This window comes from Lipophrys pholis, assembly GCF_963383615.2.
Source record: "Lipophrys pholis genome assembly, chromosome: 7".
Lineage (NCBI taxonomy): Eukaryota > Metazoa > Chordata > Actinopteri > Blenniiformes > Blenniidae > Lipophrys > Lipophrys pholis.
In genome coordinates this window covers 18,651,835-18,664,553 of record NC_137638.1, presented here as the reverse complement: position 1 = coordinate 18,664,553, position 12,719 = coordinate 18,651,835, and the positions used below count along the sequence as shown (strand labels likewise).

The window sequence follows — 12,719 nt, the reverse complement described above, 5'->3', positions numbered from 1 at the left end:
AATATAAATGCCAATTGAAAATTATAGCAGTTTATTTGTTTGATGTCTTGCCACCTTTGGCTAAATAAAAGTACAACAATGTAGTTACAGAGACAAAAAAAATGGTCCATTTGAAAGTGCTATTAATAAGACAGTATAAAAAAAAGAAAATAAAACCAATTCTACAACATGAGTGTATTTATTTGTTTACAGTCTTCTGATAATGTATCATGAGGTCTGACTTGTATATTACTGATTAAAGCAGTCAGTGCTTTGGTGTAAGGTACAATAAAAGGCTGCACAAAGTACAACGAAGGTCTTCAATAATTAACTGTTTGAAAATGAAGGAATTGAACAGTTTGCTACACACAATCCATCCATTTTCTATATTGCTTTAAACAGCTGATCGCAGCTCACGAAATGTGGATAATGGCAGGATACCATGGACAGGTCACCACTCCATCACAAGGCAAGCCAGGAGTCAGACAGTCACACAGCAACATGCTTTTTAGAGTTATGGTGGACACTGGTGAAAACCAGTGTCTTTGAAGAAAACTCATATTAACAAGAAACCTCCTCACAGAAACTCTGCACTCAAGCAAAAGACCTGTGAGGGGGAAATGCCAAACCACTGCAGCGTTGTGTGTCCCCTGCTGCACACCAAAAACTTATAATCCTCACAAAAAACTCCAGAGAATTTCTCATGGCATGACTCCAGCTGGAAAGTGGAAATCCTCCCAACTACAGAATTGAGACAAAGCAGGCCTGTCCTTGACAGTACTGTAAAACCTGTTCGCTAAACTTCAACCAGTTCAAGGAACCAGCTTCTTTAAAACATTTAGGTTTACAAACTCAAACAAAACAACTGTTAATTCATCCTGAAAAAAAAATTTGAAATCTCATCCGTGGACAAGTTGTCCTACAATCACCTGTCTTTGAACTAGTCACCCTGAACAGAAAGACCCGCCAACAGCCCTTGCTGATTTGCATTGTATTGCTTTTGTCTTTTCCAGACTGCTTGACTCATCGAGTAAATGCAATGACAAAAAGCAAAACAGGAGAAGCATTGACAAAATGGAATAAGCAAAGACAAGATAGAAAAAGACTATGACTACCTTTGTATATTTTTTGTATTATTGATTCTCTTTATATTTCCACATTTATTTCCTATTGATTTTGGCACTCCTGTGATTCCATAGTAGTGAAACTGTTACTTGAGAACACAGAAGTTTATTTTGGATCCTTTATGTGCATGTTGGCGTTTCGGCCGCAGGGCGGCGCTTCTTCCGCACTGCTTCCACCAGTTGGTGCAACCGTGAAATCCTTCCCCCGGCAGTTTAAGAAACAGCGGAGGGGCGGTTGGGGTGTGTGTGTAGTCTGTGTGTGTGTATGTGTGTTCATAATGTCGGGCAGAAAGGTCCGGTCTGTTGCAAACCCTCTGGAGTCTGCGATCACCACCCCGAGTGAGAGGATCCTGAAGGAGTGCCACAGCCTGTACGTGGACAGCGACCACGGTAAATACACGACCCCCCCCCCCCCGGGTTAACCCTCACGGCACAGGACCCGAGAGTTCGAGAGCTCGGACCGGCACGCACGGATGAAACGCTTACGCAACTAAGCTGTGTGCAGGCTCTGGATAAAGTTTTTACATTGTGATTGTGAGAGTGAAATGCATCTGATTGAGTGTGTGAAGCCGGGGTGAGCCCGCTGCAGCTGTCGGTGTGTGTGTCAAACAGGCTGACATTGAACACCGTGGGGAGGGGGGGTTAGTGGGTTCTCGTGCAGCAGCAGCCCCCCCCCCCCCCCCCCCCCCCCGCAGGGCAGAGCGCGCCTTGAACTGACAGTTTGCAGAAAACACAGAGAGCCGCATTCATAGTACACATGAGGGAAGCCTCCTGCACAGTGCAGCGCAGTTTACAGGCTGGTTCACTGCTGGTAAACACAAAGGCGTGTCATCTTGGTTTTCTGGACCTGCCACTGTCTCGTGAACACTTATCCAGAACCACTCTGTTCACACAGCCACATTCATACTTCCACACTTTGGGATTTTGAAGAAATGCTCATTCTAGTTTGCTTCCAGCTTCAGTGTTTCCAGGCTTCTGATTAAGGTGTGGCAGCCCAGGAGGCTGATTTAGACAGCAGGGTTGTGTCTTGAGCTGGCCACTCTCAAATGTGCAGTTTTATCACACAAGCAAAGACGTAAGAAGGAGAGGAATGTCCACCAGGGCTGTTGCCCATTCAAATCTCAAGCTCGATAGTTCAGTTCTCATTTCCCTCTGCCCAAGTACCCAACGGCAAAATAACCCAAGAAGAAAGGTGTGTAAGAATCTTTTTTTTGTTGTTGTTCTTTTTCCAAATGGTGAGAAACTCACATGGCACCTCTTCATCTTTGGTTTCTTTTTGAGTGTGTCCGTGTGAATAGATCAGGATAGATGATCACTTTTAGACTCCTACAGTAGTTACAAATATATGTAAAATGGAAGTTTGTTCATCCTGCAAATGAAATTGCAGCCATGAGTAGCTGGTGCATCCACAGTAGATGGTGAATCGACTTTATATATGTCATGCATTTTAACGCTTCAGCAGTCTTGGTGTGCTTTACATTCACACAATGGTGATGGAGGTCCTGCAAGATGCTCGCATGCCATTTGGGTCAACTTAGGATTCAGTGTCTTGTCCAAGGACACGTTGACACATGGACATCAAATTAATCAGACCAATGGACCACCAGGCTTGGTATTGGAATACGCCTTTCAGTGCAAACTGTGTGTGTGTGTGTGTGTGTGTGTGTGTGTGTGTGTGTGTGTGTGTGTGTGTGTGTGTGTGTGTGTGTGTGTGTGTGTGTGTGTGTGTGTGTGTGTGTGTGTGTGTGTGTGTGTGTGTGTGTGTGTGTGTGTGTGTGTGTGTGTGTGTGTGTGTGTGTGTGTGTGTGTGTGTGTGTGTGTGTGTGTGTGTGTGTGTGTGTGCGTGCGCGTTATGTTTTCAGGCCTGGTGAAGATTGCTGGCAGCCTGGGACTCCGGCTCCTGCCTCCCAGAAAGAAGATCATAGTGATGATAATGGGTAACCACTCGGCAGGAAAGAGCTCGTTCATTAACTGGTAATATATCTCACTGTTTGTTATTGACCAGGCCAGGCTCCATGAGCAAAAGAGTTTGCTTACAGGCAAGAACGTATTTGGAGAATTTACATTGTAAATAATGATTGTAATTTTCTTTTTACAGTTTTTGAAATGTGGTATCTACATTTAGCAGCCGTACAAACCAAAAATAATTGGTGTTTTAGATTTTGTGCTGTGACACATGTAGTCTTGAGCCTATGAATATGTTGTAAGCACACGGTGCCTATTTCTCTCTTTGCAGGTATGCAGAGGAGCACATACAGAAAACAGGCGTGGCCATTGAAACGCAGGGATTTACATTCATCACAAGTGGTCGTAAAAGAGAATCATTGACGGTAAGAACAGCAAGGTGCAACGCTGCAAAGAGATTTTATTTTAGAGGTGTAGGAGAATGAATGAGAAGCAGAATAAGAAGTTATCACAAAAATTGTTGGTGATTTTTGCTTCAGAATTAATGGTATTCCTGTATATATTTGATACTACCAGTTTTGTTTAAAAAGTGATGTGTAATACTCAGGAAAACACTTCTCAGTTCGGAGCTCGATATTAAACTTCAGTATGACAAAGTGAAGCTGTGGTGTGTTATAAAGGTTGATAAAGATAAAAGGCCTGTGTGGAAGATGCTTCCTCAGTCAGTGGTCATTTCTCATTCTGTATGCTGGTCCTCTGAGCAGCTGTGTTGTGTATAACCACGCACACACACACACACACACACACACACACACACACACACACACACACACACACACACACACACACACACACACACACACACACACACACACACACACACACACACACACACACACACACACACACGTGTTTGCAGCACATAAACAGGCTCATGAGACACTTGTCTCTCTCTCTGTCCTCTCCTCTTTTCCTTCTGTGTCTGTTCATATCCTGCCGAGGTGAAAGTGATGAAGATGAATAATATATTTGCAGTGCAGGACTGCAGAGTGGAAGGATTATCTCCTCTGTACAGGAAGAGCTAAGGCAGGCATGCAGACTTGCAGCACAGCAGCTGCTTTAAGAACTGACTGCAAAGTACATTGGAGAGAGAGGAATTTGCAGTGTGGTGGGGCGGTAAAAATGCAGATTAGTATTTGCCTCATTAGTGTTTTTCCCGTTTCTTATTTCTGTCTTGTCAATTCTTGCTCAGGGGAATGCAACTCTACATCTCTACCCTCACTTTCGACCAATCCTTGAGTTCAAAGGTAAGAGACTTTAGTTTTCCTGTTTCCGTCAAAGAACTATAATTGGTTTCTGAAAAGTGTATTTTTAATAATACAGTTTGCAAAATTGAATGATAGTACCGCTTTTGCAAAAAACTTATATACGTTCTTCATTTATATGAAAGCTCCTTGAAGGAATCGTTATCTCGTTCTCAGCTCTTCATGCAGATATTAAACTGTTCTGCATGTCAGTGCTGCATTTAGCAATGCAGGCTAATGAATATTTCATCAGAGAAATTTAAGTTACATTGTGCAATAACGGAAATGCAATGGTCTCTATTTATTGACGCTGCCATTTGGTGGCATCGTAATGAAAAACATCAAAAGGTGAAAAGAAGTGGTGAAATGTGCTGGAGCAGCAGGGAGATGCAGCGTTGGTCCAGCAGCAGTACAGAAACAGGGAGCAGGAGACGAACGTAATCATGAACTGCAGACAGCGATTGGTCCCTTTGAGGTTGAAGATAATTCTCTGTTGTGCGGCACATGAATATTTTCTTCTGGAGGCTGATAAGCAAATGTCACAAACTCATTTCAAGCTCAAGAAAACGGTCGTTCGCCATTTCAGCCAAAGCAGAATGAATTTATAACTCATCTATCACGTTATTTGAAATGCTGGTTGTGGCGGTCATGACGTATTTTTGTATTTGTGCTCATAAGAGACCAAGTGTGTGTGTTGCATGATTTGAGTTGAGTTGTTTTACCTTGATGACTCAACACTGACTCATCAATCTGTGGATATATCACAGCAGAATCCCGCTCTCTTTCCATGACATGTCTGTCTGGACAGTAAAGTACAAAGCTGTTATTAGTGAGGTACTCTTTTAAGAGATTGCTTTCAGATCTGTTTATCAGCTGTGGTACAGCGGCCGTGTGTGTGTGTGTGTGTGTGTGTGTGTGTGCGTGTGTGTGTGTTGACAGGCAGTGTGTAGGGAGTGAGGGTTCACTGGGTGCGGACTGGAGCGCTCACAGTATGGCGTATGAGTCACACGCCCCATCGACAGCAGTGCAGTGTAGTCAGGAGGAGCTGCTGAGAAATGTCACAGCCATTAGAGACGGCACAGCCCAGGCACCAGCAGCAACAGCTCCGCTCGGCAGGCCCGAGCACAGCTCAGCACCAGCAATCTGCTGCTGGAATACAAGCTGGCATTTTTTTTTATTACAACTTCATCGGAGCCTCTGGAATTGCTCTAAATATGGCATCTGTTTACCTGTGCCGCTACGACTGAGGATGACTCATCAGAAAAGCACAATAGATCCTTATGAGGAAACAACCCTTGATTTTTTCTTTTTTTTTTCTTTTGTGAAGTGCTTGGAAATATTTTTTTTCATGTTGTTTATTATACAGTTAAAGGATTTGTCTGAAACTTGTCAACCTGTTGTGGAGAGTTGAGATGACACGTTGCATGGGAATGCCCAGTTTCTGTAACAGGTCAAATGTGTTAATGATGAGTAGCAAATGTGTTTGCTTGTGTTTTTTTGTTTTTATTTTGCTCGTTTTCATTCGATGTGTTTGCGTCGTGTCTGATTTGACACTCTTCATTCAATTAAGGTTTTGTTTTGATTTGGGTGATGCAACATGTTTTACCGCCTTTGCCCGTTTTCTTGTGCACATCTGCATGAACCTGTTAGTTTCAGTCAGTTTAGTTCATTGGTGAGGGCTTCATTTACGTTCTTTCTTTGAAAGTACAGTCTTCTGATCAAATCGATTATCATGTCTGTCAAATGCATGCACGTGTACCTTTTGCAGGACGAATTAGCGTCCTTCTTGAGATCGAAGAAGAAGCTGCTTGGTGATATCTGCACATTTTGTTTCAGTTGTCTTTTGCACAGTCGGGCTTCCTTTACACTTTGGGGATGTGTGGCAGCAGGTACATGTATTGATATTGTTGCCATGCTGATGTAAGGGAAGCGTAAGAGAATGAATGCTAATGTGCAGCAGCAGAGCCGCTCGTTGCACCACAAGGATGTGATTTGTGTTTGCTGTTAACACCTGCCTCTCCGTGTGAAACAGCCTCCCTGTCAGTGCAGGCTGCAGCGTATGTTTGTGTGGAGGCAGGATGGGGGAGGTAGGCTCACCTTGTCAATAGTAGTGGCAGGTCTCAATAGTGATCCTGTTTGAGGGGGGTGGGGGTGGGGGTGGTGGTGGTGGGGGGTGGGGGGGGGGGGGGGTCGTAACCTCCCAGTGCGTTGCCTCACAGTCGTTCTTCACTGGCTAGCTTTATGTCCCACGCCCCACGCTAAAGCTGCCAGTTGAAGAGCTGTTGTGTGTAACCATGACAACAGACCTCTTTGGTTAGTGGACAGTGAGACAATTGAGATCTTATACATGTTTCCTTTGTTGAAACAAATTTCACAGTGTTCTGGTGAGGTGCTGATTGGTGCATCATCAGCAATTACGTCGACTTTAATGTCAGATTACTAATCCCACATCCATGGGTCTTTATCGAAATAACAGACAGGATGTTTAAAAAAAAAACAAAAAAAACCTTGAAGTACAAATAGTTGACCTCTCAGTTTTTGATGTTAATACCTTGGGGGAGGTCCAAGGTTTGCAGGTATCGACTGCACTGCGGCTTGTACAAGCACATAGTACAGTCATTAGAGGAGGTGGCGATCTGCAGAGACTGAACGTCTTTGAACACGGTCTTTGTTCCTGTGGATTCATCTAGAAGAAAGCACTCGTGCACAAAGAGTTTCTGTACTTCCCAGGTGTCTTGGACTACCTGACTGCTGAGATCTCCACCTCCAAGCAGAAGAAGTTCAGCCTCGTGACGTTCGTGGACACTCCTGGTTTGGTGGACGGCGACATGGTTTACCCTTTTGATGTCAACAGCGCCATCACCTGGCTGGGTAGGTCTATAGCTTCACATCCTCCTGTGACCATACAGAGAACGTGGCCTGTCTGCAGACCGCATGGCATGGGTGTGTCAGAGTGAAGACGGTGACCTCAAAGAATGCCTCTAACGTAAACAAATATAATCACTAGGTGATTTGTGAAACCGGACTGGTGGTGGGACGACACATCTTTGTGTGTTTACACTAACCCAGCTATCACCATGATGCTGCACACAAGGTATCCAAGACCAGCTGGTGATATTAAAACTATTGCCTGGACACCAAGCTGCAGTTTGTCATGATGACTGGACAAACTGTGCATGGATCCAGGACAGCAGAACCATCTGACTGGCTGGAGATATGATTGAAAGCTTTAATAAAAAAAAGTAACTGTAGTAGTGCAGTGTGTGCAATAGAGCATATTTGTATTCGAAAAAAAAACTGCCTAATTGCAAGAAATCATCTGACATGAATGAAGTATTTCTTGTCTTTTTACCTGCTTTATGAAGTGACCTGCTAGAGAACCTATTGAAATATCCAGCATGCTTAAAACTGATAAGAAACCAGACAGGGGAATTGTTTTATAGGTATTTAGCTATTTTAATGTCATGCAGGTTGCAAACCTATAGCTGAAGATTGACCCTGCAGCTGTTCCGTGCCTCTGACAAATTATATTTTCTGTGCAGGAGAACAGGCAGACCTTGTATTTGTGTTTTTTGATCCGATGGGCCAAGCACTGTGCAAACGTACGCTCAACATAGTGGAGAAGCTGAGTGAAAAATGTGGAGACAAACTGATGTTCTACCTCAGCAAGGCCGACGAAGCTGGGAGGGAAACAGACCGACAGGTGAGTTTACTTGAAATAAAGATGATATTTTTTCCCCGCATTTGATTAAACCCCTTTTTTTCCTTCTTCTTTTTTTTGTCAGAGAGTGATGATGCAGATTGTTCAGGAACTGTGTCGCCGTCCAGGACTCAATAAATGTGGTTTCGAGATGCCGACAATATACATCCCGAACCCGCAGCGAGTAAGACTGTTAAACTATGCATTCAAACTAAACTATGTTCCTCTCCGTGTTGTTTTACAGCTTGTAGTCACATCTTTATGCTTTCATTTGTAACATCCATTCCATCCAAACTGCTGAATCGACAACAATCTGGTACTTAAGATGCCCCCAGCCGTGTGGTCTTGCTCCGCCTATCCTGAGTTTGGAGCAATGATTGTCCTGAGCTGCATTTTCATTTTGGGCCTGGATTTAAAGCTCATGCTGTCCTTGAGTTGAACAACCAGTGATTGATTTTCTTAAATGTAAATTTTTATTTTGCTGCTGGCTTGAACCTGATGAGTCATGCTGAAACATGACGACTGAGGGAGTTATCCACTGGCTGTGGGGGGCGGGGGGGCCGTAAACCTTCGGCTTTGATCAGTTTCCTTGACAATGGCGGGCCAGTCGTGAGTTATCGTTGCGCCATCTTGTGATCTACAACCACAAAGCTCTCCTCTGCATGGTGGATCTGTATGTCCCTCCAGACCCTCAGTTTCTTATTGCTGAGCAAGTGAAGCCTCTCTTCCTGCTAAGTGCACAAGGCTGTCAGTCACAGATCCCTCAGGGTTTGTTGTGGAATTTTCCAGAGCTCAAGATGGTTGTTGTTTGGGGGTTTTTTTTGGGGGGGAGGGGGTTGTATTAATTTCAGAACAGTTGCATTCATGTGTCTGTTGTGTTGTTTAGCCAAGCAGATGTGTGAACCAGATTGATGGGGTTTGTGAGACCATAGAGAAGACCATCAATCAGGCGGTTCAGAAGACTCTGAATCAGCTGGAGAAAGACTGTGACCTTATTTGTTCAACCATCAAGTCCAAACTGGAGCGGGACAGGTATAACCACGTTAAACCACTGCACACTGTGTTAATAAAGCTGAACCCTCCAATACAACAAGACAGGCGATCTCTACAGAAACAATGTGGATCGGCTGTAGTGGGAATCCATGTTCCTGTTTTTGTGCACACAGGGCTGATGTGTCATACAACAAAAGTGTTCGCCTTCACTCGTTCCTGTGTGGGACTCTGGGTGCTGTTCTGCCCGTCTTCTTCATCCTCAGTTTCATCGTGAGCTCTTTCTCCAATGAGCAGCTGGATGAGCTGTTGGGTGAAGGTCTGGCTCGGACGGTCGTTATTTTCACAGTAAGTCCCGGCAGTGACCTTTTTTCCAACTCGAAAGCAAAGAAATAACAAAAACTGTTTTGGCAAATAAACATTAATTTGCTTTTTAATGTGTCTCTCAGGGAATAGTGATGTATTTATGGGAATGGATTCCAGAAGATGGACAAGTGCTATTTGTGATCATTTTGGGGGCTTTCTGTTACCTCTTGCTGTTCCTGGCCAAGTATTTTGCAGGGTAAGTGTCGCACGTCTACAGTGAAAACAATGAAAAAATCAAGTTGGTTGAACAATAGAAAATACTGTTTTACTCACTTGATAAGACCCCCTCTCACAGAGCTTTAACCACATTGTACCTCAATTCTCACACTATTAGTTTTGTTTTTTGCTTGAATATTACACTTCCTAATGTTTTTCACATTATAAGATATTGTTGTTCATGAGCTTTGGGATACATAGACAATAACAAGTACAACTCTTCTTGGACTAGTTTTATTTATATTTGGAAAGTCTTTATAGTCTGCAACTGTGATATTTTATCATTGTGATTAGTCTCTATTATGCTTTTATGCTTTCGACATATTCAGTTCTTAAAATGTGTATTTGACTAAAATCTTTAATAATTTATTTTCAAAAATGTAAAAATCATAATTGGAAAAGGAGTTCCCCTGATGCCTAGATTTCTACTGACATGCACAATCTCTCATTGAAATGTGTTTGTTGTGTTTTCATTGTCAGCCAGAGGAATAAAACTCTGACCAAGAAGGAGAAGAGGACAATGGCAGAGTGCAGTGATTACATCCAGGATGTCGTCAAAACGAAGAAGGTTCCATTTAACCTTGATACTTCCTTTTAAAACAGACTTTTTTAAAGGTTAAGAAGTTTTTATCCATCAGGTTTGTGAATCTCACACAGTTTTGTTTTACAGGCTAAACTGTACGATTGGTACCTGCAGCAGTGTGCAGCGGAATACGACCTCTGATCTCTGGATTCATCGCGGGCCGTTCAAAGTCGAACATGTTGCCATAAGGTTTTTGTGAAATCGGGGCTAATCTTTTACATTAAATTATTTTGGTGATTTCAACGCAGTTAATTATCCTCTAAATGCGTTTTCTCTTCTCAGTGGCACTTTGTAACCTCTTATGCATCAGACAGCACTGCCAACATCTCTAATCTCTGCAGCTGATTTAATTAAAAGTGCCTTTATTATTGTGAACAGGACAAGCTGTGATTGTAGCTGTTATGAAGATAATTTCATAATGTGACTGGATTTTCTTTCCTTTCAATTTTTATAGCACATAGATTAAAAAAAGGAAAGTACTGACGTGTTTACAAATGGACTTAAAGCTGCTTTTATCAGCAAATCTATGTCTCTAAGGTCTGCTCTGGTTTCGTCATGGTCCCACAGATCTCACTGCACCGTCCATCCAGACTGTCGTCCTACCAGAATGTATTTTCATACTGTCTGTTTGTAATAACCCCAAGAATCAATGCTCAGTCTAAGAGTACCTGGGCATTATAACTGAAAAAAGCACTACAATATTTTTACACTGTCTATTAACTCGAGGGCTGCGAACGTCCTTGTACCTCCAAAGATATTGTAATACTCCTCGTTTTTCTCTTTGTAAAAGATATTGGATATTTTTTATATAGAGATCATTGTAATGTGATATTTGCATAAACCACAAGACTGGTGGTTTGGGTACTTTGATGCAACAGTGAAGTCAAACCAGTGAGCAGTGAAGTCCCTCACTGCGCTCATCTCATGCGTCTCTTTCTCGTGTCAATAAGCTCTGAACCCTGCACGTGATCCCAACGTGGACTGAAATGGTAACGGCAGATAAAACCCTCACTCCAGTGTTTTAGTGTATGCCAGGTTAAGCCCGGGGAAATCCTGGTTGAAGCTCGTCCATTTGAAATCCCCTGGTGTAGGTTTATTAGTGTCAATAGATGTCAACAGGTGAGTTTTTGTTTGTACCTCCTGAGGGTGCACTGATCTAACACACCTCAGACCAGTGCCCGTATTCACGAAGCGTCTCTCAAAGCTCCTAACTTAGCCAAGAAATTTCTAACAAGGAATCTTAGCTTAAAGGTAATTCAGGAAGTTTCTAAGAGCAACTCGAGTTGACAGAAACGTTTCTATTAGTGAGGAGGTGTGGTTGACCCCGTCGTCTGCTGAAAGCTGTGATTGGCTGTTAGAGAAAGGAAGACAGAAAAAAAGCGCTCTGTGTTCCTTGTAGTGAATGGAAAGTAAAATTAACCCATCAAATATCTTGGGCTGTATTAAAAATGTGGATTATTGTTCTCTTTTCTGTCCATGCTGGTTATTTTTACCACTTAATGTGTTTGATATTAACGGTGGACGCGGACACAGCTGTCACCAGTTCCTGTGATTGGTGGAGCTCTTATGAAAAGAGATTTGATTTGACAAAATGATGAAAAACAACAAATGATATGGATTCCAAAAACAAAACTAGAAAGCCCAACTGGACAGAAGAGCAGTGCTGTTAACTCATCCCTGATGAGGTCAACCACAAACATTATTCCTGTACGATGGAGCCGGTCGCGTGCCATTAAACATCTTTCCTTTCTCTTTCCACCATCTTGTCTGTTTAAGAAACTTTTAGGCTTCTTAAAAGTCCTCCTCGCTGCTTTTAACGGTTTTCCACCATAGGAGCTCTCTGAGGGCTTAAGATGCTTTGTGAATTACTTTTACCTTAGAATGAGAAAATTCCAATAGAAATCTTAAAATTCAAGAAATTCTAAGATTTTTTTTAAGAGTGACGTCACTAAGAGCCACTTTAGCCGTAGGACGCTTTGTGAATACGGACACAGATGTTTATTGCTGTGACTGATCTGTTTAGTTTTAGGTTCTTTGTCAGTATTGCTTTGTTATTGATCATTTTCTTTATCAGTTATCTTAATTCAATTGGATTGGGCATGATTTGATCAGATTATACCATCACCATCCCATAATCACTGGTACCTTTTTTAAATAAGCCCAGTAAAATGGCCACTGTCCAAATTTACACTTCTTTTTTTAAATCTGTTGCAGCTTAAAAAGTGGAGTTAGTTCATCTTTGTTTTCCAAATGTTAGAAAAACCTCCCCAGGCTGTTTGCCACTCATTTGATTTGATTTGTGTCTGTGTGTGTTAAATTCCCGTCAGATCTTGCTTTTATTTGGGTGGTATGAAAGGAAATATCTCATTTGTCAATCTGTGAAACTCTATTGTGAGAAACCTTGAATCCTCTGAATCATCTAAAGATGTTTTAAACATTTCTGATCAAGGAAGGAATTCAGTCTGAAACTGTTTTGTCACTCCATTTGAAAATAAACTTTTTCTATTGACTTTTTTCAGTTTTGTCTTTAGTTGTCGATGAAGTTGTGAATG

The 12,719-nt window shown here is 42.4% G+C and overlaps 1 protein-coding gene across 1 annotated transcript; it reads left to right on the top strand.

Annotated features, from left to right (window-relative positions):
• The first annotated feature begins 1,291 nt into the window (after positions 1 to 1,291).
• Positions 1,292 to 12,681, top strand: LOC308111977 (uncharacterized protein). The gene is made up of 12 exons (XM_080467139.1): positions 1,292 to 1,493; positions 2,966 to 3,077; positions 3,340 to 3,433; positions 4,261 to 4,315; positions 7,043 to 7,183; positions 7,855 to 8,015; positions 8,098 to 8,196; positions 8,899 to 9,044; positions 9,179 to 9,350; positions 9,452 to 9,564; positions 10,065 to 10,152; positions 10,255 to 12,681. Exons 1-12 carry the CDS (start codon positions 1,382 to 1,384, stop codon positions 10,306 to 10,308), a joined length of 1,347 nt encoding a protein of 448 aa, XP_080323265.1. The 5' UTR covers positions 1,292 to 1,381; the 3' UTR covers positions 10,309 to 12,681.
• The last annotated feature ends 38 nt before the right edge of the window (positions 12,682 to 12,719 follow it).